Here is a 26267-nt window from a genome sequence, read left to right on the forward strand (position 1 = left end):
AAAAGGAAGGGTCTAGAAACTACATGCTGGTGAACTTCCCTAGAGTTCTAGAAAAAGAATTTTTCTAGAATGAATTAATATGAATTAATATAGAAACGAATTGTGAGCATATAGTTTTCAATAGTGTTACTCAACTGGTGGAGAATAGGAATGCCCAAAGCGTAATATGTTAGACCTCAGCCTGATTCACGACAAGTTCTTCCATAAAATCTTAGGAATTATAAAAAAAAAAGAACACGCAATGTTAATAGTGGTAAAAATCTAAGACTATCTTGAGAAGATATTTATAGCACATTTAACTAATAAAGGATAAGTAACTAGAGAGTATATAGGCCCCCTAAACTCAGTAGGAAATAAAGCAAAAAAATTTAATAGTAAAAAATATAAACAGTCATTTTGAAGATAAGGAAACTTAAATGACCAATAAATGTACAAAAATCTGTTCAAACTTGTTAACCATCATGAAATTCAAATAACAACCACAATTTGATACTATTTTATGTCTACCTGATTGGTAAATATTAAGTCTAGAAATACCAAGTGTTGGCAGCAACGTGGGAAAACAGGGACACTCATTCATGGCTGCTGGGAGCGTAAATTGAAACAACTTTGGAGAACAGTTTGTCATTATCTACAAAAGTTGAATGTATTCCTCGGTCCATACCTGCAGGGAACTTCCATATGTGCACCTGGAAACACGGAAATGGATGTTCCTAGCAGCATGGCCGGCAGCAGCAAAAATAGGAAATAGTGTATGCGCGAGCTGAGCGTCCCGTGGCTGGTGAATGACAGCTCAGTCGTGTGATGAACTGCTCTGCGGCACTGACAGTGGACCCCCGCACTCACCCTGCCCCTCAGCCCCCGAACATACCACGCCATGAAAAACACAGTTTGCAGAAAAATACATACAGTGTGATTCCATTTCTAGAGAATTCAAAAACATGAAAAACTAATATGTTTAGATAATATGTTTAGATAAGTTACCGATAACCATTTTCCTCGGAGGGAAGGACGGGGGATGAGATCAAGGGGAAACACGCAGGGGTTACAGTGGCATCGTACGTGATATTTCCTAAGCGGGGTGGTGGGCAGAAGTGTTGATTATATTCTTTCTTATACCTTGCTATATGTTGTATATGTGTGTGTACATGTGTGTTGTATGTATGCGTATATATGTGACTTTGTGTACATATATTCCTGTGTATGTATGAAATAATTCATAATTTTAAAAAGGAAAGAGAAATATGAGCTAGATGACATTTACCAGGCACTAATCTTATCTTATTCAACATTTATATCAATAACTTATCAAAATCATGCTTCATCCAGAGTGGATGAGGGATAGCTAATCCATCAGATGATTGAATCAGGTTTTCTAAAAGACATGGACACACTGTAACCATGAGCTGATGATTTAATGTCACAGAGATGAATGTGAAGTCTTTGCCTGAGATTCTTAAAAAACCAGCCTACTAAATCAGGGTGAGATTCCCTATATCAAATAGTATTTCATGCGAAAACAGTGTTGGGGTCCTAGTTGACCACAAGCTCAAAAGGCATTTCTGTGTAAGTGCCTTCTGAGTGAGTTAATTTCCTCTTTAGGAACAGTGATCATCCTCCCACAGCCAGCGCAGCTCAGGACACATCTTGCATATTTTGCTGTCAGCACCTTGATTTGAGTAGAAAGTTGACAAATTGCAGCGAGGTCAGAAGACTAGCAATGAAGGATGCGTAGATAGGTAAGTTTTCAGTTCATCAGAGGGAGATGTGGAAGAGCCAGAGCAGAGCGAGAGGTTTGCACTAGGTTGCTTCCAGCTCAGTGTGCACAGGATCTCACCAACAGTCAGAGATGCCCAAAAAAGCAGTGGGCGGCCTTGTAAGGTGTACACTCATGCCCCTGGGTGTTCAAACAGAGACTGCATAACTCACTCTCCCTGCAGTCATACTGAAGGTGGACTCCACAGCTCTGATAGCCCTTGCATCTCATGGCTTCCATGACTCCGTGAGAATAACCAGAGAAGTCACAGGTGGAAATAGGAAGCCATTTGGTTTAACAGAGACCAAGGTGGAAGTGTGGAGCATCACAGGGCAGACAGCTGAGTTCAGTACCTTCCACACGCGCCCTGCGGTTCCCCCAAGTAGCAGCAGGTGCTCTGCAGGTGACACCTTGGTCTGTTCAGCAGGACCTGTCTCTCTGCTGAACTTGGACCTATAGGAAAGGGGCTGTTGTGGCCCAATTTCTGGCTCTGGACAAGGAAAAGAACTTGGATTTGGGAGGCTGGAGACCTGAGTTTGAATCTTCCCCTGCCTCCTATTTGACTCTGTGATCTCAAGTCCATTACTCTATTTTTCTGAGTCTTTTTTTCCACTGTTAAAACAAGGATGAGGAGGCCTGTTTCAAGGAGTAGAGAGGATTAAATAGGAAATAGGAAGCAGCTGGTGTATTTAACCCAATACCCCTGAAAATTGTGAATAAGAACACTTGTAGTACTCTTCACTCGTTCACTCATCCATTCGTCCAACAAAAGTCGATGTGATACTTATACCCCGGGTACCCTGGTAGCCTCCTAGCCATTGGGAATATGCCTGTGGAGATGGTAAGCCCTTCCCTCAAGCCACAGTCTAGTAGCTGATTCTGACACTATGTAGACAATTGCAACCCAGTGTGCACAGGACTGGGGTGAAGATAAACCCGGGAGGGAAATGAGGCCAAAGAGAAGGAATATTTAATGCTGCCTCAGGAAGGAGGTTGGGGGACAGACTTTCCAAGGTGATCTAAAAGATGAGCAGAAATTACTGAGGTGGCGCAGGACCAGCGAGGAGGAGAGGAGAGTATGAGAGTCCAGGCCTGAATGAATGGCATGTGCCATCATCGTGGCAAGTTTGGGGAAGTTCAAGGTCAGTGTTTCAGCCCAGATGAGCTAGCTCATACTGCTATAGCCCCTAAAATGCAGTGGCTCACCAAGAAATGGTTTATTTCTTCTCGTGATAATGGCCAGCGGGGGCTGTTTGGGGACTCTGCTCCGTGTCACCCTCTCTCTGGGATTCAGGCTGACAGAGCAGAGCAGCTCCCATGTGGAACACTGGCAGTGGCTGTGCAGAGGGAGAGATCGAATGGCACGGGGACCGCCTCTTAAAGCTTCCGACTGAAAGGGACACGCCTCCCTCGTGGTTACATTTCATGGGTCAAAGTAAGTTGCAGGGCCACACCTAAGTCCAGCAGAGGAGGCGAGCGCAGTCCTTACACGTGGCCAGAAGAAACCAGAAGTATTTGTTGATAGCGGTGATGGCCACCACAGTCAATGTGGCAGGAAGGGGAGGGGACAAAGATGAGGGGAGAGCAAAGGGGAGGGGAATGCCGGCCAGGCCAGGAAGGCCCGTGATGCTTCATTCTAGATTTTTTTTTTTACTGTATCCAGCAGGAGCCATCAAAGTATATCATGTCTGGGAATGACACAAAGAACCGCTCATTTTAGAAAAGTTAAATTGGAGACAGCAGGGATGGTGTTCGTTCATTTGTTCCACAAGCATCCGCGTTGGTGACACAGAGCAGAAAAAGTCCACATTACACTTGGTGAAGGAGGGGAGACCATCAATCAACACACGAAACAGACGAGTTTATAACATTTCAGAGGGTGATAAGTTGTAGAAAGAAAAGTGAAGATGGAATAATAGTTTGGAGCCTGTTAGAAAACAAACTAGTAGCTTAAAGGTGAGAGAAGGAAATGCATTAGGAAGCCATTAGAAGGTACTGGGTCATCTCTCAGAATCGTAAGAGGGTAAATGAGATAAGGTGTATGGAAATGTCTAAGGCAAGATGCTTCAGTAAACATTAGTTGAATCTGAACTTAGAGTTGGAATAGCTGTTTTGAAGCGTTCAGTCCCCATGGACGCAGATGTGACATGAACACTTTTCAGGAGAGTGGATAATAGACAAGCCACTCAGCTGGTTTATTAAGATGGAAATTTTCACAAGGGCTTAAATAAAGATTCAAGTCAATGGGCACTGCCTTTTTAATTGATAAGAGCGGCTTGGAGGTAAATGTGAGATGCTTGCTGCCTGTGTGGCTATAGAATTGGGGGAATTCTTTAAACCTCCCTGTCACCTAACTGTGAAGTGGTGATCTGTATGTGATCTCGTGTGCCTTTCTGTAGAATAAGTGGATGAGATGAGAAACAAAGTTGCCTCTCTTACTCCTCTCTTTCCATTCCTCACTCTGACAGTCAGCACAATTCACAAGTGTATCAGCTGAGGAAGCACCTAACAAACTCTCTCCTCTCCCACTTCCATGCCCTTTTGGCACTGTGAACTTGAAATTCACTGGCATTGTTCTGTGTACCGGAATCACAGATGCTAAAAGTTGAGGGAGTTTTCAGAGGTGATCTGATGGTTCGCTCGCTCTCCTTTGAAAGCAGGATTCCCTTCTGATACCCAACAGCAAGTGTCGTTCAGTCTACACACACACACACACACACACACACACACACACACACAGCGATGCGAGCTCACCGCTCAGCAGGCAGCGCCTTCCATCACTGCACAGCTCCCTTGGTCGCCATGTTCTTCCCCAAGACCAGCCCCCTGGTCTTGAGTTTCAACATAAACGTGAAATCATTCGAGTATTAGAAGGTAACATACTCCCATTTTAGGACATGCTCTCTTCCAATCATGTTAGGCTAGTTTTTGTCTTTCTTTTTCTCTATCCTTCCTTCCCTTTCAGTCTTAAAAAGGTTGTAAAAAGGGCCCAATTACTAGAACTAATCTTTACATCACAGTAGCCCTGCCATCTAGACTGCCTGCCGTGCCCTCTCCTCCTGACAGGCTCTGGTTTGTCTCTTTCCCTTGTATATTATGGGAGCCAGGATGATCCAGGATTCCAGCCATGATCCAAGAAGGGCAGAATCCAAGGGCAGGGGTGGAGGCTTCTAACCCTTCTCCATAAACTTTACTTCTCAGTACTGGCAAGAAATATAACCTGTAATAGTTGACATTCAAGGAAAACATTCTTATTGAGCCCCTTGGACTGGATTAACTCCAAAGCTTCTTTCTGTCAAATGTTTTGTGATTCAAAGAAGGAAAAAAAATACACTGTGCACATTTTTCTTTCCTTAAAGATTGGAAAGAAATGAGGAAAAAGCTTGTCTCGTTCATGTTTTTATAGAAATATAAAGCACGTGTCCTCTGTGACAAAGATATTTCTTTCCCTCTAAATCCAGCAGAGCCCACGAAGAGCTTAAGTGTGAGCGAATGTCACACATTCATCTTCCTGGGCCACTTTGCTACGTTTCTGTAAAGATAAAATGGCTTTCGCAGTATTGGAAATCTTGAGATTTAGGAGCTGGTCCCTTGCATGTCTTTGGGAATTGAGCCTGGAAAATGTGTCCATCATTAGCTGACCCCAAGGACAGAATTTATGACCTCTGAGGGCAGAGGCCCAACAGCTGTTCTTCACTGAATTGATTGTCAGGAAACTGATCCAGAAACATTCTTGGGGCCATAGATACGCTTATGTTTCTCATGTCTGGTCCTGCCCTGCTCTGTCCCCACTGTCTGCCTCCAACTGCCTCATTCTTGGCTGTACAACAAGAGTCTAGCTTCCTTATATGCCTGGGTTCCAACCCCAATTCCACCAGGCACTGGCTGTGTGACCTCAAGCCTGTCACCGCTATTCCTCCAAGGACAACCTGGGGATGAGAACAGAACCTCCATGAGGTCAAGTTCATGCACTAGGGCTTAGAACAGCTCCTCATGCATTGTGAGCAGTGTGGTAGGCTGAATCGTGGCCACCCAAAGATATCAAGTCCTGGCCCCTGGAACTGGTAAGTGTGACTTTATTTGGAAGAAGAGCCTTTGCAGATATGACTAAGTTAAGGATTCTGAGATGAGGCGATTACCCTGGAGTATCCACGTGGGCCAATATCATCACAGGGGTCCTTAGGAGAGAGAAGCAGAAGGTGTTAACACAGAAACACAGAGAAGGTGGTGTGAAGGCAAAGCAGAGAGAGATGGGGCCACAAGCCAAGGAATGCCAGCGGCCACCAGAAGTTGAATGAGGCAAGGGACAAGTTCTCCCCAGAGCCTTCAGAGGGAGCGTGACACCGCCCACACCTGGATCTCAGACTTCTGGCCTCCAGGACTCTGAGAGAACAGTTTTCTATGGTTTTAAGCTGCCTGGTGTGTGCTAATTTGATACAGCAGCCCTAGAAAACGAGTGCAGTCTGTGAGGGGTGCATCAGGAGTGCGCCTGGGACATAAGCCCTGAGGGGGCAGACACCTGGTGACACTGTGGGCACCTCACGGCAAATCCTCAATGTGTTTTCGCTCAGTTAATGAATTCAGACTGCTGCCGTCCTGCCTCTCCCTTTCTCTCAATCATTTTTACTCTGCCTCTCTTCCCTCTGTCCCTGATGAGATTTAACCATCTGCTAATCATCCCCTAGTGTAAGCTTCAGTCTCTCCTGTAGTTGCTGGCTGACCCCTTCCTGCCGTCAATCACAGGTAGTGGGCTTCTGACTGCTCACATTTTAGCAAAATGAGTTGCTTAGGACCCTGTGGCTTACTGTAGTGTTTCTTTTCTCTACTGAAATGGGGTCTTTTGTACCACAATACTTTCCTATTTTGCGGGCCACGTCTGGGGCAGATGGTATTTAAGAGGTTGCATTCAGGACGACCTAAATGTTCAAAAGCATGGAAGGCAGTGGTTGATGTGATGGGTGCTCAGGACCTTTAATTCGGTGCTTTTTCAACTTGACATGCAAATTCACTTGTCTCAGAGCTTCCAGCTCTTAAAAATTCTTTAACGTGCCCACTTTCTTAGCAGGAGGGAGAGTTTGAAGATGGCCAGTGGTGCTGTTTTGCAGGCTTTAATACCTCTTTGCGCTCAGTAAATGGGCAGGTTATTCTGTGGAAGGAAATGTTTTAAAGACTTAAATGCTAAGTAATAATGAAATAGTCCAGGGGTGAGCAGACCATTTCCAGTTGGTAATGCAGGGAAAAACAACTTGAGACTGTCCCCGCCCTAAATCGCAGCTGGGAGCTGCTAAAGACATTCTTAAGTCAGTCACCTTACGCCAGTGGAGATCCATGCTGCCCACCACGAGATGCTTTCAGAACGACCTTGAATGTGCTTTTTACCAAGTGCCTGCGTTGCACTGTGGTGCGATTTTGCGTTTAAGCATTTCTGTCTCTCCTAGTTGAATGTGGGAAAGTTGAGGAGCAGGGACTGTCTTATTCATCTCCATATCCACGGTCCTAGCTCAGGACCTGCCACAAAGTGGCCCCAGTAGAGTGGAGTTGAAATAAATGAATATTTGCAACACACAGGCAGAATTTCTGCTTTCCTTGGAGTGGGCACAGGACTGGCCCGTGAGGGCATATCTTTTATTGAAAATGAGGTTCTTAGGTTGTGCAGATGCAAAGGGTCCATTGCACACTGACGAGGCAGCTGTGGTCTCTCCAAGCCCTGCAGGTAACATGGGCTGGTAGAGCACGAAGAGACCTTAAGAGGGGGTCACGTTTGGCTCCCGCCATTTCCATATATCTCTTTTGTCTGTCCTCAAACAGTCTCTGCAACCTCCTCCTCTGTAGCAGGCAACTATTACAGTACAAGAAGCCCTGTCACAGGTCCATATGGCTCTCCTGGGCTTTTAGTGCTGGTGAATCACCCCACATACACACACACACACCTGTTTGCACACCCTCACTTTCAACTTTCTGTGTATTTCCTGCCTCCAGAACCCTAGGCCATAAGGGCCCTTATGAAAGGGAGGCAGAAGGGTCAGAGTCAGAGAAGGAGATGTGATGAGGGAAGCAGAGGTCAGAGATACGGAGAGAGATTTGAAGATGCTGTGCCACGGACTGGGAAGATGGAGGAAGGAGCCAAGGAGCCAAGTCACGCAGGGGCCCCTCTAACCACACGACATTCCCTCTGCCACTTCTTACTCGTGGCATCAGGCCTTTGGGCATTAGAGGGTAGCTCTCCTGGCCCTCCCTTTGCAGGGCAATAGTGGAAGCTTATGAATTGATCTTGGCTAACAGGAAGAATTTCAGAAAAGACAGACATGGCTAAAGGAAAGACCGAGATCAGTGTGGCAACTTGCAAGAAGGGGCTGTGTTTTGATTATCTGCGAGTCACCCAGTGCATGGAACAGACCCTGAAATATTACTGAGGCTTAATATTGAGTTAAAATGATGATCGCCTCCCTTGTATTTGATAGTCTACGTCTATTTATGCAACCTAAGATTACCTTAAGGAAAAAAAAATCTATTTCACCTCATTGTGCATTTATTCAGACTTAACTTCTACCTCTTTATCAAAAGAGGTTCCTGTGAGCTGTGCCTGTCTCATCTTGTAATAATAATCATATTCTCAAAGAACACAGAGTCCTGGGTTGAATATTACATATATTAACTTCATTTAATCCACAAAACAACTCCATCGGATGAGTACCATTTTTTATCTAGGGGTGCATCCAGTCAGTCTAGCCTGAATCATGTGTCTGTTGGTTCTCTCAGCTTGGGAAGCAGATGTCTTCGGTCTCTCCCCTGCCAGACTATTTCCAAGAAGAGAACATTCCCATCTGGAAAGGCAGCACCATTAGGAGGCTGAAATACACACACAGGAGAGACAATTTAAAAACATAAATGAAATGAGGGAATGTTCATACAGAGTGAGCCAGACGCTATTGGATCTGTTCTCCATTTATTCCATCACTAAATATTTACTGAGCACCTACTGGGTGCCTGACTGTTGCGTTCTGTGTGATACAAGTGTGAGTCAGATATGCATCGCTTAGTCTTACGTGGTGTCTGAGTTATTCCATGAGTGGTATCCTGATGGCCTGGAAGAGGTAATGCAGCTTTCAAAAGTGACATTCGCCCTGGAGCAAAACAGTCATGGCAAGTGGAAATGACTCTCCAGTTCCACGTGGCAGGATTGTCAGGGAGAAGCTTTGTCACCCTTCTCCAGGCTGAGAGCCCAGACATCCAGAGGGGTCCCGCTTAGATTTCAATCCCAAGCGCGTTTAATTTCAGATTTGTGTGACCCTGATCAAGCTCCTTCATCAAGTTTTATTCTTCATAAAAGATCCAATTCCCCAGACTCATAAAATGACTCCTTCTAAGTCAGTGTTATTTTATAAATACTTCCATTGCTCGCATAAATCACAGGCAGCTGACTTCCCAGCCATAAAACAACAGCTTGCAACATCACTATAGTACCCAATATGTATTTACTTATCAAGTTGAAGAACACATGTTTGCAAAATCAGCAACATTACAGCTCCACCAGCAATTTGCCGACACTTTCTTCCCATTGAAGGCAGAGTCTCGAGTCTCGGATGTGCCGTATTTCCGCATCCTGTCTCATTTTTATCTTGCTACTGCAGTAATCACCAGCCCCCTCCTCCTGCCTCTGCAAACCTCCCTGAGCCCCTCATTGACCATGCCTGTGACTTCAGGCAGGTTATTTACCTAACAGGTGCAGTTCTGGGGGCATCGATCGTCTATCTATTCTTCACCACAACTCGGGTTGCTGGCCCTGCTGGTCCTTTGGGCTCCTGACATGGCTCAGAGATGCCCCAGACAAGCTCTAGTGGGTCAGAGCAAAAGTGTTCTATAGCCAGTCTGCAGGGAGAGTTCTTGAAAATTAACTATTCCACGTGCAAAATGTAATCTGAAATGTCTAAGAGACATGACCTGTGCTGGAGTGGAGTGGGACAAAGGCATTGTGGCTCAGCCACTGACCACTGGATAGCCTGGTCGGTGGGCGAGTGATGTCACCCATTCAGGTGTCTGCCTGTTTTACAGGTAAGGAAACTGAGGCTGTGTGAACTTGCATGTATTGCCCAGATGACATGGCCAATAAATAGAGTGTCAGAGTCTCCATCTGTCTGGCCCCATTTATTGCCAGGATCACATTCTCCAGATTCCATGCCGGGTCAATAGATTCAGAATGTCTGAGGGTGAGTTTCAGGCATTAGGAGTATTTTTAAATCTTCCCAGTTGATTCAGATGAGCAGCCAGTGTTGCAAGGCATAGTTCCACATGTTCCTTTAATTTCATACTGGTGCGTGACCCACATCTGGTGGGACCCATGTTGTCGAGCATAAGTATCTTATTAAAAAGAAGAAGGCAGCGTAGGATCCAGGAAATCAAGGCAGAGGCCAGGAAGATAGCAGCTCAAGAGCTGGGAGCCAGAAGAAGCTTGCGCAGGTCTCCCAGGGCAGAGAACCCAGAGCTTGGGAGGCGAGAGCCGGCACTGAGCAGGTCGCGTACCAGCGCGGACGCTGTTCAGACTTCTTGAGCTGTTACGTAATGCTTCCCGCCTAATAGGGATGAAACCATTGGGGAAGCAAGGAGTTTTATGAGCAGTAACCGCTGGAGCCCTAATGATGGAAACAAAGGGCTCTGCGTTATGGCCTGATTGGCAGGATCGCTGACCGAGATTCCCGCTGCGCCCAGGGGGGTCTCGATGCCTCTTGTACATTTCCCAGGCCTCTCGCAGGTCTGGCTCCTGGCTCTTAACCAGGACAGGCTGCATGATTTGTGGAATGAAAATGGGGAGCCCCTTGTTCAACAATTATTAAGACTGTCAAGAGGGTGACAGGAGAGCATTAAAACAAGCACAGGGCCCTTCTGAACACAGCACCGCGGCCGACCACACAGGCCGCACACCCGTGAAGCCGGCCCTGCTCTTGAGCTTACCTGAGACACCGACCTGGCCATAGACTGCAGGTAGTAGTGGTGATCTGCACTTTCTGGATGAAGCACTTAATGAGTCTGCACGTGGCTTTGCAGCTCTCTGCTTCTCCCACAACAGTCAGGAAACCACGTGTCCCAGTGGCAAGGCTACAAGATGCCAGTGTCTAGGTCCCTACATCACAACTGGGAAAGGAACCCCTTGAAAGGGGGCCGCAATATGAGCTGAATCTGAGGGAGAAATTAACCCTATGCGTTAAGCCACTGACGCATGGATTGGTTTGTTATCTCAGTTTAGCCCAGCCTAATATAGGCTAAACTGAAATAACAAACCAATGATTTTAAATAGCAAAACTGCCTCGCCTTTGCCCTTAAAATGATGAGGGCAATAGAACTATCTTAAGACTTTACTTAGGAATTAATATTTAGTGGAAGTCAGGCATTAATTATTTACTTGTTTCTGCTTATACCTTCACCATTACCTCAAGCTGTAATAGAAGAAAGATGATAACAAATAAAAATATTCATCCTTTATTCATTCATTCATTTACCTTATTCATTTATTTATTCACTCGTGCATTCAACAAATGTTTGCGAAGCTCTTACTACTCTTATGAAGCTCATTATCCTGTTATTTTTGAAGATTTTCATGCTTTGAGTTATATAAAATTTAAGCAGGGGGGGCTTCCCTGGTGGCGCAGTGGTTGAGAGTCCGCCTGCAGTTACAGGGGACGCGGGTTCATGCCCCGGTCCGGGAAGATACCACATGTGAGCCATGGCTGCTGAGCCTGCGCGTCCGGAGCCTGTGCTCAGCAATGGAAGAGGCCACAACAGTGAGAGGCCCGCGTACCGCAAAAAAAAAAAAAATATTTAAGCAGGAAAACTAAATGATGTTAGAATTAGCATGTTCTTCTTTTTAAAAAATTTCTTTTATTGAAGTAGATATACAATGTTGTGCTAATTTCTGCTGTACAGCAAAGCAATTCAGTTATACATATACGTACATTCTTTTCCATATTCTTTTCCATTGTGGTTTACCACAGGAGGTTGAATCTAGTTCCCTGTGCTATACAGTAGGATCTTGCTGTGTATCCATTCTATATATAATAGTTTACGTCTAATATTAGCATGTTCTTAAACATTATATACTCTGTATATTTGCATATTCTGTGGTACTAATATTTGAGCCACTGTGAGGGGAATAAATACAGAAGAGATAGTATCTCTGTGCTCAGTGAACTTCACATCTACAAGAGAGAGTTCCAAAAGAGAGGCAAATTGTTTCAATTATTTGGGTATGGGATTTTAAAAGTGCCATTACTTTTAGAGACCCAGGTATAAATAACTCGAAGATGGTGTTTCTCAGCCTTGGCACTTTTGACATTTGGGGCTGCGTAATTCGTTGTGGTGGGCCTGTTCTATGCATTGTGGGGTGTTTAGCAGTATCCCTGGCCTCGACCCACTAGGTTCCAACATCACATACCTGCCCTGGTTGTGACGACCCCAAAATGTCTCCAGACATTCCCCAGTGTCCCCTGAGGGATAAAATCACCCTCAATTGAAAACCACTGCTCTAAGGAGAACTAGAATTGCTTTTTAAATATCTCTTAAATTGGTTAAGCAAACAAAAAATACACCACAGTTTCCTTTTGGTTTATTTTTCTTCAGTTTTATGGAAAAAATATTTTCACATTCGAGAATTTCAGCTACTTTGTACTAATCCAGTACTGGGGATAGAGATTCCACTTAAAAATGCTTTTTTGAAGTATTTTAGGCAAGATCAGTTAATTGAGCAGTGTTTCCTGGATCCTTTTTAAAGAGCTGCACAGAAAGGAATTATAGATAAAAAGATTAAATAGAATTTTGAATAGGTTTTGAGAAAAACATTACCTCAAAATGCTGGATGAAACAAAGAAATTAGGGCAATAAAGTGAATCCTGACAGGAGGGACCCCAGTTTTACCATGTGTTACCTTCTATCTCAAAAACAGTTATTTCTCCTAACATCTGGCCCACTGCAGCTCAAACAACAGCTCACCAGAGAAGTAGGGCTAAGGCACTGTGGAGATTGAACATTTAGCAGGTGCCACGGAAGAATTGAAATAATGATAAGGTGGTTCTGTCGCCACCATCTCTTTATCGCTATAAAAATAAACAACCTTTGAAAACAGATGGGGGACAGCCATTGCTCAACTTGTCATAACTTATTACATATTTGACTGTCAATTTGTGTTTAAAAAACCAACTAGCTCCCGGGAGGGAGAGCAAATTTGAGAGGAGAAGTCGATCACATTTCAAATCAAGCCTGCGGTAATTGCAGCTACACAGAGGCACTCCTGGCTGCTATTAAAGGAGGTGGGCAACTATCTCAAAATTGAAGGTGTTCTCACTTTTAAGAACAGAGTTGTCTTCTTATTTGAAGGTACTTACTCTTCTCAAACCTGCGTTGAAAGTATATACTTTGTGCCAGCTTGATTCAGTGCTTTAATAGAGAATATCCATTAGGCAACCAACCACGCTCAGCGGTCAGCATATTGCAGTGATTTATGGTGATGTCATTGGTAGCCCCAAAACCCCAACATTTAGGAAATGGGTTGCATTCTCTTCTCATCAGTTTTTTGCCTGTACCTGTCCCTTTTTAGTTTGGTCCATCCCTTAAATATGGTGTGCTATTTGGTTAGTTAAAATGGCAACTTCCACACTAATTTTTTTTTGCGGTACGCGGGCCTCTCACTGTTGTGGCCTCTCCCGTTGCGGAGCACAGGCTCCAGATGCGCAGGCTCAGCGGCCATGGCTCACGGGCCCAGCCGCTCTGTGGCATGTGGGATCTTCCCGGACCGGGGCACGAACCCGTGTCCCCTGCATCGGCAGGTGGACTCTCAACCACTGCACCATCAGGGAAGCCCCCCACACTGTTTTTTAAATTATACAGTATTTTCTAGCTTCTATGTGAAGGTTAATCCACTTACACTCCTTTACCTGTTATCTATTGCTGTATAATGATACACACCAAAACTTAGTGCCTTAAAACAACAGCCATTTAGTTGTTCATTATTTTGCAAGTTGGGATGGGTTCAGTGGGGCAGTTCTCTTGCTGGTCCTGCCTGAGGTTGGCCATGTGGCTGCTGTCACGTAGAAGCTCAACTGGAGCTGAATGTTCCAAGATGGCCTCAACTTCCATGTCTGATGGGTATTTAGGGGTGTCAGCCAGGGAGCATCAGTTTCCAGACATGTGGCCTCTCCAGCAGGAGGGCCCAGATATCTTTAGATGGCGGCTGCTTTCCAGGAGGACAAGCTCTTGTGAACAAGTACTTCCAAACCTCTGTTTGTATGTTTCCATGTGTCCCATTGGCCAGAGAATGTCAGACGGCTAAACACACAGTCCAGGTGGAAGGGACAATACAAAGTTATGATTTGCTGGAGGCTACTAATAGGACAGTCTTACCACCTGATAGAAAGATTATCTCTGGATTCAAGATGATTTAGGTGAGTGGAAATCAATTTGAATATTTGAAAATACCTACCAATTGTGACTAGATGTTTCTATATTTGTCTAAATTAGTGCCCTCTAGCTCTAGGGTAAAGCAACAAAATTTACTTTCTAGAGTAAAACTATTTAATAAAATGTGTTTATTTTCTTCAATCTTTACTTTCTCCTTTTTCAGAGAACATTAGTTGTGACCACATGAAATAGCAAACTCAGAATGATGATGGCTTAAACAAGATGGGCTTTCACCTTTCTTTCATTTATTTCTCGTTCATGTAAACAAAGCCAAAGGGAGGAATTCCAAGCTTTCCTTGAAGCTCCATGGTCATAAGAGACTCAGGGACTCATATTTTTTCTGTCTTTCTGCTCTACCTTTCTATCATGTGGCTTTTATTTGAAGGGCCACCTCATGGTCCACAATGGCTGCTGAAGCTATAATAGTCATCACATCTGTATCCCAGGCATCAGGAAGTAAGGAGAGAGGGTGTTACAAAAGCACACACATTCTGGATGAGGTCCCTTTAAGGAACCTTCCCAGGAGTCTCACACACTTTACTTCTAATTATATCTCATTGTCTAAACCTTAGTCGGTGGCCACAGTAGCTGGCAGAGAAGCTGGGACATCTAGCATCACACCTAGTCAGCAATGTGGCCAGCTAAAATCAGAGTTATGTTACTAAGGAAGCAAGGAAGAATGGATGCTGGGTAGTAACTCACAGTCTGAGCCGCAGTCTCTTCAGTAAAGCAGCGTTCAAATCCTGGCTCATGGGGTGACTATATGGCCTTTTCAGTCTTTGTTTCCTCACCCGTACAAAGGGTTTAACAATATGACATACCTCCTGGAGTTACTATAGGATCAAATAAGTTAGCACATGACACATGCATCACATGTTTGTATTGTTGTGTCTCTACTGCCTCCCACTTGGCTGGGGCTGGGGCCACATAGGGGAACTTCCCTGTTCCAAAAGGGAGGTGGAAGGAAGAAGGGTGAACTCTATAGTGGATATGCCATTTTCTTACACTGTAATCTATCATCAGAGATTATAGTAACAATATTTAGTTACTGTCTTTGGGGGAAAGAATTGCCTCTACCTACAGTCAAGATCAAAGGTTGAAAACTGGTGAGCCTGGGACTAAGCCTGCCATGATCTGTTTTATTTGGCTTTCTTTGTCCCACTCAGTGATCTTCTGTATTTTACATTTGAACTAGTGTCCAGCATGTAAATATTTTGACAGTTTATATGAAAATCCAAATTCCCACCTTGTCTTGAAAAATCAAAAGGTCTGGCTTCTCCAGACTTGTATTTCAGAAATGCAGCACTTACCCTGAACTAAAAGGTAGCTGCCTCTTTGGCAGACATATACCCTCTAGTTAGCCACCACCTCTCCCAACTGTATCAAAATCACTTTACTCATGTAAGTGACCGTGTGGGCACTGGGTGGACATTTGAGCTTCTCACTCCTGCCCCAGCTCCCATGACCCCACTCTGGGAATGGGGCCAGAGAGCCGCACCCTCAGGGCCAACGTGTCTGGGCTACTGTCAAAAGAGAGGCCAAAGGTCATTGGCATCTTCATCAAAACTCACATTATCAAGAACTTTTTAGGTCTAACACACAGCCTGACCACCGAATGAAAAGTGCGAGAGAGTCTTTGTGCTGGTAAATGACAAGCCCTAGATAATTGGGGAACAGAGGGTCAGGCCCCCCAAAGGAGAAATGGTGACAAAGCTGAATCTCCCAGCTTGGCCTTGGCCTTGGATCTAACCTGCTTTCCCCCTTCTCTCCCCACCAAAGTCAGAGTCAGAGCACCTCTTCTCTCTCCTCCGGAGTATCGGGCAGGGCTTTAAGAGTCTCCTCACCCACAGCAGACAGCCCACCTCCTTCCCCCACCCCACCTGCTAGCATAGTGTTTTGGAGATAAGCAGAGAAAGTTAAAGCGAATTATGAGGAGCAGCTTCTGATTGGACCCCCCCCCAAATGAAGATAAAGCAGGTCTGAAATGCTAATGTAGGTCAATGGGGAAATAAGACATTATTTACGATTCATTCCGTGGGTGCCTTTTCAGGAATGCATGCACTGCGGAGTGCAGGCTGCCTCTGGATACCTATCAGATTGGTTTGGTATCTTCTGTCAACTAATCTTTGACAGTTTCCGTATTAATTCCTGTGCACACGGAAACATTGACAAGATCAGAGGAAGATGAGTCATGCATGCATGTGCTCAACAGACGTTTCTAGACTTATCTAAGGGAAGAGAGGGATTGTTTCCTTATGAGATTTTAATTAATCTCTGCTTCTATAGATCCTGGGTGTGAGTCCCAGAACTAGTATGAGTTGCAGTCCATGTGGTTGGGTCCCATGAGACATTTGGCCCATCACCATCATCATGGCAATGAGGTCCGTCCGCCAGAAGTGAGTTGCAAATTGCAGCAGTCAATAAAAATATCAATAAAACTTACAAAAAATTAAAAATTAAAAAAATTTTTTTAATAAAAAACAGTAAATAAAACTTATATCTCACACTTACATTTATCGCTGCCTAGGCACTGGACTTTATATTTCTTAATTTATACACTCTCATTGGAGACATTATCACCTCCAAGAGGGAAAAAATTGGTGCTTGGGGGGACATTAAAAACATGAGATATTACAGTGGTTTGTGGTCCTCAAAGGGCCATCACAGATATCTATGGCAGGGGATGACAGGTAGGAAAAAAATATCTAAAAAGACTCTTGGTGTCTTATTAGATATTAGTGATCATGAAAAAATAAAGGTTGAGAAACACTGCATTATTTCATTCAACACCACAATAGCCGGTTAAGGGAGATGCTCTTTTGTAAGTGAGGAAGTTGAGGCTCCATGAAGTAAAGGAATTTGCCCGAGGATATCCAGATGGTTCCTGGTGTGGCAGGATTTGAGAGTAGACAGCCCACATCCTCAGCAGTGCCTCTAACACTGGTCTGCCTACATTTGTTCACCCGGTTCTCCTCTCGCCGTTAACAACTGTTAGGGGAGAGCTGGGTTGTGTCCACGTGTGTGGTCAGAAAGCAGTCCCAGACTGGTTGACCAGTGGGGAGTTGCACGTCCCGGGCCACTGATGTCACAGTGGCAGCGATTTTCATGTTTGTACTCTGACAGTCGTGACCATGAGATATGTCTGTATATGGTAGCAGAACTTGGCCTATAGGGTGACACACTTACTCTGGTTTGCCCAGGTCTGTCCTGGAATGCCCTCAGCCCTGGGCACACTGGCTGGTTTGTCATCCCACATCTAGAACACTGATTGGGCGTTTGGAATCAGGATGCCCAGAACCCCTTCAACCTGAAGGACTCCAACAGAAATTTAGTTTCAAATCAGTGTCAGTCCGACTAGACATACTCCACGATACTTCTGTGTCCCTCCCACCCAGCTAAACAAGTCAAGGTGCCTAGAGTCTAAGGGCTTTCCTTCTGACACGGAAATAAACACGAAGGAGTGGGTTATGCTGTGCCGGATCTGTGGCCATGTTCTCTTTTAAAAGTAACCTCTGAGGCACATCCCTGAGACAGTTTAGTCACAGAGACAGACGTTTGGGTGGGGCTAGAATGCCCTACCTCCTCTCATGAGTTGGATGCTTTCTGATGACGTGACATTTTGTCACATCTAAGGAGCTCACTTAGTGATGCCTGCCATCTCTGATCATATCGGTTTTTATGTTTTGCCTCCCCCTGGAAAGCATACAGTTGCTTCGACTGTGCTATCGAAGTGTATTCACTGCCAAATACAGACGTGAATGTCCGTGTTCATGTCTCAATATATTATTCACTTATAGGAATATCATTTTTTAAAAAAGGGGTCTGACACTTTTGATCATGTGAAGGAAATGTTTGGGGATGAAGACAAATGTCAAGAACAGTAGAATTTTGTCGACTGTGGCACAAAGCGAGCTGTCTTTTGGGGTCTCCCACTCTTGAGGCTGGCTGACCTTACCTGGAGATTGAAAACAGCCCCTGACCTTCACAGCTGCCCTCCACTTCTCAAGGGTGTGACTATGCCTGAAATCACAAGGAAGCGAACTTCAAACACCGGCTTCAAGGCCATGACACCAGGCAGCACATGTCTTTAATCAGAGAAACACAGCCAAGAGGAAGGGGCTACTGGCCAAGACAAAACTCTCCTAATTGTTTATCAGCCTATCACATTGGCAGCCATGTCCTTCGACAAAAGAAAATGACGGCCTGACTTGAGGCTTTCAACTAGCAGCCTGTAATTCTTTTGCTTTGGAGGGACCACTGCTAGTTCACCCAGCTCTGGGAGTGACAGAGTGATTATCATTTATGTTGACACATGGGAGAATATTGTGATGGGGAAGAAGACAGAAGTGTACTACATGGAGGACCCACACGTGTGTCTATCGTATAATTATCATTTCTCTGCCATCAGGAAGCACACATAGGCACAAGATAAGCACAGATGAGAAGCCGCTGGGCTGATGGAAATAAATGAGCCCTTCTCAGAGTCCAGCACGTGGGCATGGGCAAGGTTAAGGCATAGGGGCCATCCGTAGGCCGTGGAACAGCTGTCCTGGTGCCTACATGCTGAACATCAGCCCTGGACTTGGAATTGGTGTATGTCTGCTAAACCCAGGTCCAACAAGGACCTCTAGGGGGGGAAAAGAGCTCAGAGGTAGTGGGGGAGCATGCCTGGTTATGAAAAATGTCCAGGCAGTGCTGTCCAATCTTCTCACTAATGAGTTATCCATGACTTCCGGTCACTGTGGAATAAGGCAAAGCTATGGTGAGTTGCAAGAATGCAATTCTACCCAAAGAACATTGACAGAGGACCTATTGAGTGATAGCTACCAAGCTTATAAATATGAATAGAACACAGTCTGTGTCCCCCAAGGGCAAAATTTAGGACCATGTGACCCATCACATAAAGAAGTTCTTAAAATGAAGAGGTTCCATCAACAGAGAAGTTTAGGAAATGCTACAGATGCTGTTTTCTCTTGGAGATTCACAGTATGCATTTGCTTCTTAAGGATGCTAGGAAGTTCTCCAAGAGGGAAACCTGCTCAACTGTGCTTTCTGCATATTTCCCCAGTGTGTTTCTCTGATGAGCCCATGGAGCCAGGCAGGGTCCGTTGGAAACAATTTAGGGAATGGCGATTTAGGAGGCTTACCCCGCCGTTGCAGAACCTGGAAGTATGAAAATCATGATCCAGCCCCCAGAGGAGGAGTAGGATGAGAACAGGGTGTCGGGCCCATCAGATACACCAGGACTCGGGATAGAGCCTTGATCCTAGAGGAGTACTAGAGTACCATATGGAGAAGCAGTGGCGGCTCCAGAATGTGTGTGTGAGTGTCTGTGTGTGTGTGTGTGTGTGTGCGCATGTACGCTTGCATGCATGCACACGCATGTGTATGTGTTATCATAGATTTGTGATCTCCACAGTAGAAACCCAAATCTATAAACTAAGACTGTGGACAAGGCGGGAGGGAGAGGGTAAGGCAGGGCAACTCTGAGATGATGGGCACCGGGGCTTCTGCCATAGCAGGTGCCGGTTTCTATGGACAACTTACTTCTGAGCTCCTTCGTCTGAGGCCGTTGCCTGCACCGCCATGATAGGCTCAGAACTCAGGACAGGACGGTGATAAAAGGCATCCTCCTCAGAACTCTAACGTACCAGGCACGGCACCAAGTTAGTTAATGTATTGTCCCATCAAGTCCTTACAGTGACCATAGAGAAAAGTGTTACTAATGTCCTAACGTTATGAGGGGGCATATGGGGAAACTGAGGTTCAAGGAGGGTTGATTAACTTGCTCAAGTTCACACAGTTAGTTAAGACCTGAACCTAGATGTTACCCCAAGGTCGTTTCCTTCAATGCTGCAAACCTATTTAGATGACTTCAGCAATGCTCATTGTCTACAGAAGTGGGCCTCAGAAGTAAATCCAGGTGTGTATTCACAGCAGGGTAAAGACAAAGGCAGGGCTTAAGACCAAGTTCACTTGCTCCCTAACAATTCATTAAAATAAAAAACATCTTCTGTGTAACCTTGGGAGTATTCCAGGATAACTTTTTATCATCCCATATTATCAAATCTGTAAAAAATAATACCAAAAAAGACATTATCAATGAATGTCCTGGTGGAAGCTAAAAATTCATCACCCTGAGAGGCCTTTTTTTCCTTCCTATGAAGCCATGACAATCACAAACCATGATGGCTTCATTTTTTTTATACATTCTTTTGCCTGTTCGTTTCTGACTTCAATTAAAGGCATATTAAATAGGGCACAGATTCCATCAGTCAAGCATTCATTAGACACTAACAAAGTGCAGGGCACCAGGTCACAGGTCCTTAGCTGAGGACTGTTTCCTGTGGCATCCGTGATATGGAGGCCTCCTTCCAGGTCTTTGCCCACACGGAGCTCACTTAGCATGGCCCAGGGTGAGATGTGGACCTGGAAGTCACCTTTCATTTCTGACAGAGACCCCCAAGTGGGCCTGTTTTCCTAGACCAGGAAGGCAAACGAGTGTACCCTTGACACTAACGCTGACAGACTGGCAGCGGCTGCCTGGACCACTGGGCAGAGAAAGAACCCTGATTGCACAGTGCAGCTCAGTGAGTGACAGCACAGGAACCAGATGGCTTGCTGACATCGTCCAAAGGCAGTGGGCTGCACGTGCCGAGGATCTTCTATTCCGACACTGTCCCTGAGGCCTGCCCTGGGACAGTTTCACAAAGAAACAAAGAAGGGCAAAGACACAACACAGAGTAGAAGATGTGTCTGGATGCATCTGGTTTAATGGCAACATTAGTGAAATTAAGTGAGACTATTTCACAAATTGATGAGATGAACTGAGACTATTTAACAGATAGATCTTACTTTAGGACAGTCAGATCCGTTTGCCTGATCATTCGGACCTAATGGCTGATAATCTGATTCTGATTATGAGAAAAAATAAACCGGCTTTGATGGCTTGGGAAGCACTGTTATAAAAGGGAAAGGAATACTGGGATGGTGACTGAACTACATGAACTCTATGTTTCCTTTAAGCTTGAATATTTTCTGTATATGAGTATTCCTGCTGGGGACGATGGGTCTGCTGGTTCCATCTCTTACCCATTAGCTCACATGTTGTGGATTCAGAGGATTCAGAATCAGAAGATGGGGCCCTACATTCACAGAAGAGTAAACTACAGTGAAAAATTAGAGTTGGGCACGTCACCCCGAGCCAAATATGGTGGCTCTCAGTTGTCAAGACCAGCAGGTAAATGTGCCAGATTCCACTCTAGACGGTGCTTCTATTGGTGTTTACAATTATGATCCCTTTAAATTAAATTTTAATCACAAAATAATACATGCTCCTTGTAAAAATGATCAAACCATTACAGATCGGCCACCATCTTCCCTCGTCCCTGCATCACCATTAATCCCAGTGCCCTCTCTCCTTTCCCAGGTTTAACCACCAAAGCCAGTGTGAAGTTCACCCTTATAGACCATCTTCTATCCATTTATGGACATAAACTGTACCTGAAAAATATATGCATAAAGTTTGTGGAATTTTCTGTTTGCAAATAGGTTCATAAAAATGATGTTATACTATGGATAACATTTTCCAACTTGATATTTTTCAGTTTTGGAGAGCCTTCCATGTTAGAGCACATTAGCTGTACAACCTTTTCTAAGTGCTGCAGAATATTTCACAGTGTAGGGATAACATCATTTTAGCAATTCCTGTGTTGTTGGATGGTTAGGTTCTTTCCAAATGTTTCTCAGATCCTCCGTAAACATCCCCGCCAAAACCCCTTGTCGACACGTGCAAGTGTTTCTTGAGGGTAAATGCCAAGAGAGTGAATGCATTTTTTTTTTGTACTAGTTGCTATCCAGTTGTCTTCCAAAGCACCTAATGCCAGTCGCCCTTCGTATCAGCTGTGTGTGAGCGAGACCTGTATCCGACACCCTTCTCAACCTTGTTATAACCAAATAGTCCCTGTCACTCTCGTCTTTATACCATCTTCGTCTCTAAAGTGTCAGCATTGCGGCTGCGCACAGAGCATGCTCAAGTAACATCCACGCCCATTCCCTGTAACCGGAATTAACTGCAGTACCTTTCTCTTTGAGGCGCCCCTCCTTCCCCTCGGTTACACCTCCTCACCCACCTGCACCGGCGACCTTTCCTGAGCCCGTGGTTAGATGAGGCTGTTCTCATCCGTATTCACATCACCCTCTCTCAATGCGCTGTGAATGCTTTATTATTTTCAAACGCTCTCTCTCCTGCTTAGCGCCGACCTGCCGGACCCCAGGGAATGTGACTTTTTGGCACCTCTTTTTCCCGGACACCCAGCCCAGGGCCCCCCCACGTGGTAGGCATTCAATAAGAGATTTTAAAATGAAGGCCATTGTCACAGAGCCACATCCACAGTGAAATGAAAGCCCGTGGAAATAAACAGCATATCAGGAGAAGGAAAAATTAAGCTGTCAATCTGCTAAACAGGAAAGATTTCTTTATTTCAGGTCTTTTAACGTGATGGAGGAGCGAGGGAGGGCGGAAGGAAAGCTAAAACCTAACGGAGCCAGGGAAGGGTTTTGCTTTTTTAATTTGAAAAGTGATTGACACATCACTCCACTGTCATTGCCCAGGTGCGGGGAGGGGCTTTGCCCATCGCTGTCCCCCAAGTGACCATCCCCTGCTCCTGCCCCCTCAGGGACCACGGTGATGCGGATGACAGCCTTTGACGCGGACGACCCGGCCACGGATAATGCCCTCCTGCGGTATAATATCCGTCAGCAGACGCCTGACAGGCCCTCTCCCAACATGTTCTACATCGATCCTGAGAAAGGAGACATTGTCACCGTCGTGTCACCTGCACTGCTGGACCGGGAGGTGAGCTGCAAAGCACACAACTTCTTTTTCATGAGAATTGAACATGGCTTTCACATGAGGGAAGATGTGCGGCTTCCGTCAGCGGCACTTTATGTAGCAGCGGAAATGAGATATTTACACATGGTTGGATCGGGGAAAATCTGTCAAGGGTGATGGGCTGTTACGTGACCCCAGAAAACACACACTGGAAAAGCCATGTCCTTTGCGGTTATTTGCATTCGTTCAACTCGATGCCTGTTTCCTCACTGACCACTCTTTTTTTTTTTTTTTTTTTTAATTTTTATTGGAGTATAGTTGATTTAGTTTCAGGTGCACAGCAAAGTGAATCAGTCATACATGTACATGTATCCACTCTTTTTCAGATTCCTTTCCCATATAGGTCATTGCAGAGTACTGAGTAGAGTTCCCTGTGCTGTACAGCAGGTCCTTATTAGTTATCTATTTTATATATAGTGGTGTGTATGTGTCACTCCCAATCTCCCAATGTATCCCTCCCCCCTGCCCTTACCCCCTGGGAACCATACATCACCGACCACTTACTCTTGAGGCCCCAGCGACTGTGGGCTCTGCCTGCCTCGCCTGTCTGCCAGGAGGGCGGGGGAGGGAGGGGGGAAGGAAGGGGGAGGGAAGCGACTGTCCCAGATCACTGACACTCTCCTCCTTGTCACAGAGTCAGGTAGCTTTGACTTACTTCTTTCTCAAACCTTCTGCTGCCTGCGCCAGTGTTTCCGCCCGAGCCTTTCTCTCCCCTCAGTCTCTGCTCTTGTCCTGCAAGGCCGTCTCTATGGAACCTCACCCATCTTCCAGGTCACGTGTCACAGACAGGTGCCCCGTGGACCTCAGTCAGCCCACGTGCCTGCTCTTTGGTTAGGCCCAGGGTGTTTTAAAGTTTCACGTTAGTCGCCATATCCAAATATTTTGATTTCATATTTTTTTTAATTCCAATTTCCAGCCTTTCTGAAAATCAGAAATTCTGGAAATCGGGGCCCCAGTGTGGACATGTGGACAATGGGTCGGACCACTTGTGACAGTCAGGTGGAGCTGGTAGCAGCTGTCGCACTTAGGGGGGCATATGTTCCTGGCCCACTTACATCCCCCTACATTTGCCTGCTGGCCCTGGCCTATTTCCCAAGTTCCAGGGCCACCCTGTCATCCCCCACAGGCTACCTTCCATAGGAGAACCTCTTGGCCCTTCACACAGCATGTCAACCCACTTGAGGATTCTCTGCCTCCATCACCCCCCCAGATCTGCCCCCATCCTGGGATCCCTTGTTCCCAGCAGGGCATCGTTCCATGGACGTGCCCCCTGGCAGTCACCCTTGACCTTCTGCAAGCACCATCTGCCGCAGGACGAGCGCTGGGTTTCCTTCACAGTCCTGTGCATTTTCCCCCCTGTGTCTTTGATTGAAAAACTCCCTGGGTGAGAAATGCCTTTTCCCCTCCTTTCTGTTTTCCTCGCTGTAGCTCTTCACAAGCTTCTGGGTTAGATGCGCCCCATCTAGGAAACGGTGCCCCACCGCTGAGTCTTCCACAGCCTTCTTCCTCCTCCACTCTGACTGCTCTGAGCTGCAGCCCTCACATGGCATTTGTCACATGCTCCTTTACACTGTCATCTGTCTCTTTAAAGAATATCCGCTTCCGTCAGACTTCCCTGGCGGTCCAGCGGTTAAGACTTTGCCTTCCAATGCAGGGGGTGCAGGTTCGAACCCTGGTCACGGAACTAAGATCCCACCTGCCGCGTGCCCCGCCCCCCGCAAAAAAAAAAAAACCACAAGAATATCCCCTTCCTCTTGGTCTAGACCTGATGCAGTAACCGCTAGTCACATGTGGTTATTTAAATTTTAATTGACATCCTTGAAATTAAAATGTAAAAATCAATTTCTTGGTCAGACCAGCCACATCTCAACTGCTCAGGAGCCCTGTGTGGCTAGTGGCCACCGTACTGGCCAAGACAGAGACTGTTACCACCATCACAGAAAGTGCTAGTGGGCACCGCTGGCCTAGACAGTAAATTTCTTGAAAACAGATGTGACCATCGGCATGTCTGTTTGCCCACTACCTACCACAATTTCAGCACTCCTAATTATAGGTTTCTTGGCATATTGGCAAGAATGAATTGGAGATGACACTAAGATTTTACATGTGAAAAGTGGGAAACAGTAGCTGGAAATGGGGAATTATTGGAAAGAGAGGAAGAGATTGAAATTTGCATTGAAACTCTGATTGTCACTTGGAAAATGTAATCGTTTCTCGTTAAAAATAGGAAGCAGAAAAAAGAACATTTTAAGTCCATTTCCTCCATTTTGTTTCTCATTCTCTTTCCAAACCTCCCTATTTTTATGACTGCCTGACTGACGTATTATCTTCTTCAGAGGCAAGTAAGAACTTTCCATTTCTCCCTTTATTCCCCTCCCAGCACGCATGTGCGAGAATGCACACACGCACACACACCAGCTTTCCCATAACCTCTGATTCTCCTGAAGGCACTTGCAAATTCTTCCTACAAGAGAAAGGAGATTTCTCCATCTCAGCTTCTCTTTTTACTGGTAGAAAATGCATTGTAAGTCTCTATTTATAAACCAAAATGATAATATAGTAGATCATTCCATTTTTAAGGTTTATTTGGGGGACAAATGTATCTCAAGTTCATGTTCTTGTCATTTGGGTTTTTGTTAAGTAGCAATAAGTATATTACTATGGGAGTTGAATTAATAAGCCTTTTCAGCTACAATACATGAACAGCTCCAAAAAGGAAAAAAAGATCAACGCAATTTAACCAAAATTGGAAAATCAATGAAAATGAATGAAAAGTGATATGTTTCTGTGAGGGTTTCCAGAGTTCAGTGTTGACCCAGGCAACATGGCTACAATCTGAAGGAAAGAAACGCCCCTGAATTCAGGCAAGCCTTGTCTGTTTACTAGTGCTGTGCTAAGATTCTCTTGGGCAAGTTTGCTGAAAGGGTAAAACGTGACTTCAAGTTACTTATCTTTAAAGGGCCAGAACTTGCGCGTCAGACTTCCCATGAGTATGTTCCAGTTTGCAGTGTTTTCATCTCACTGTACCTTTCCCAGGGTTCATGTCCATATGACAAGTTCCCGCAGCGGGATTATGGAATTGTTTGTTACTATTTCTGGAGACCTTCTGAGAAGGCATCCTGTGTTAGGTGTGGTTTCAGAAGTCTACTTCTGGATCATCTGGGCAGAACACTT

The 26267-nt window shown here is 45.2% G+C and overlaps 1 protein-coding gene across 2 annotated transcripts in view; it reads left to right on the forward strand.

Annotated features, from left to right (window-relative positions):
* The window catches only part of CDH13 (cadherin 13), a 749080-nt gene that overhangs the window by 490840 nt on the left and 231973 nt on the right, over window positions 1-26267 (forward strand). For both annotated transcript variants that reach the window (XM_022583077.3, XM_089902463.1), the window contains exon 6: window positions 22879-23057. In XM_022583077.3, coding sequence (XP_022438785.1) covers window positions 22879-23057 — 179 coding nt within the window. The remainder of the gene's footprint in view (window positions 1-22878; window positions 23058-26267) is intronic.

Source organism: Delphinapterus leucas, chromosome 20 (genome assembly GCF_059928025.1).
Source record: "Delphinapterus leucas isolate spDelLeu-1000000601 "Yukka" chromosome 20, BTC_Dleu_Yukka2, whole genome shotgun sequence".
In the NCBI taxonomy this organism is placed as follows: Eukaryota; Metazoa; Chordata; class Mammalia; order Artiodactyla; family Monodontidae; genus Delphinapterus; species Delphinapterus leucas.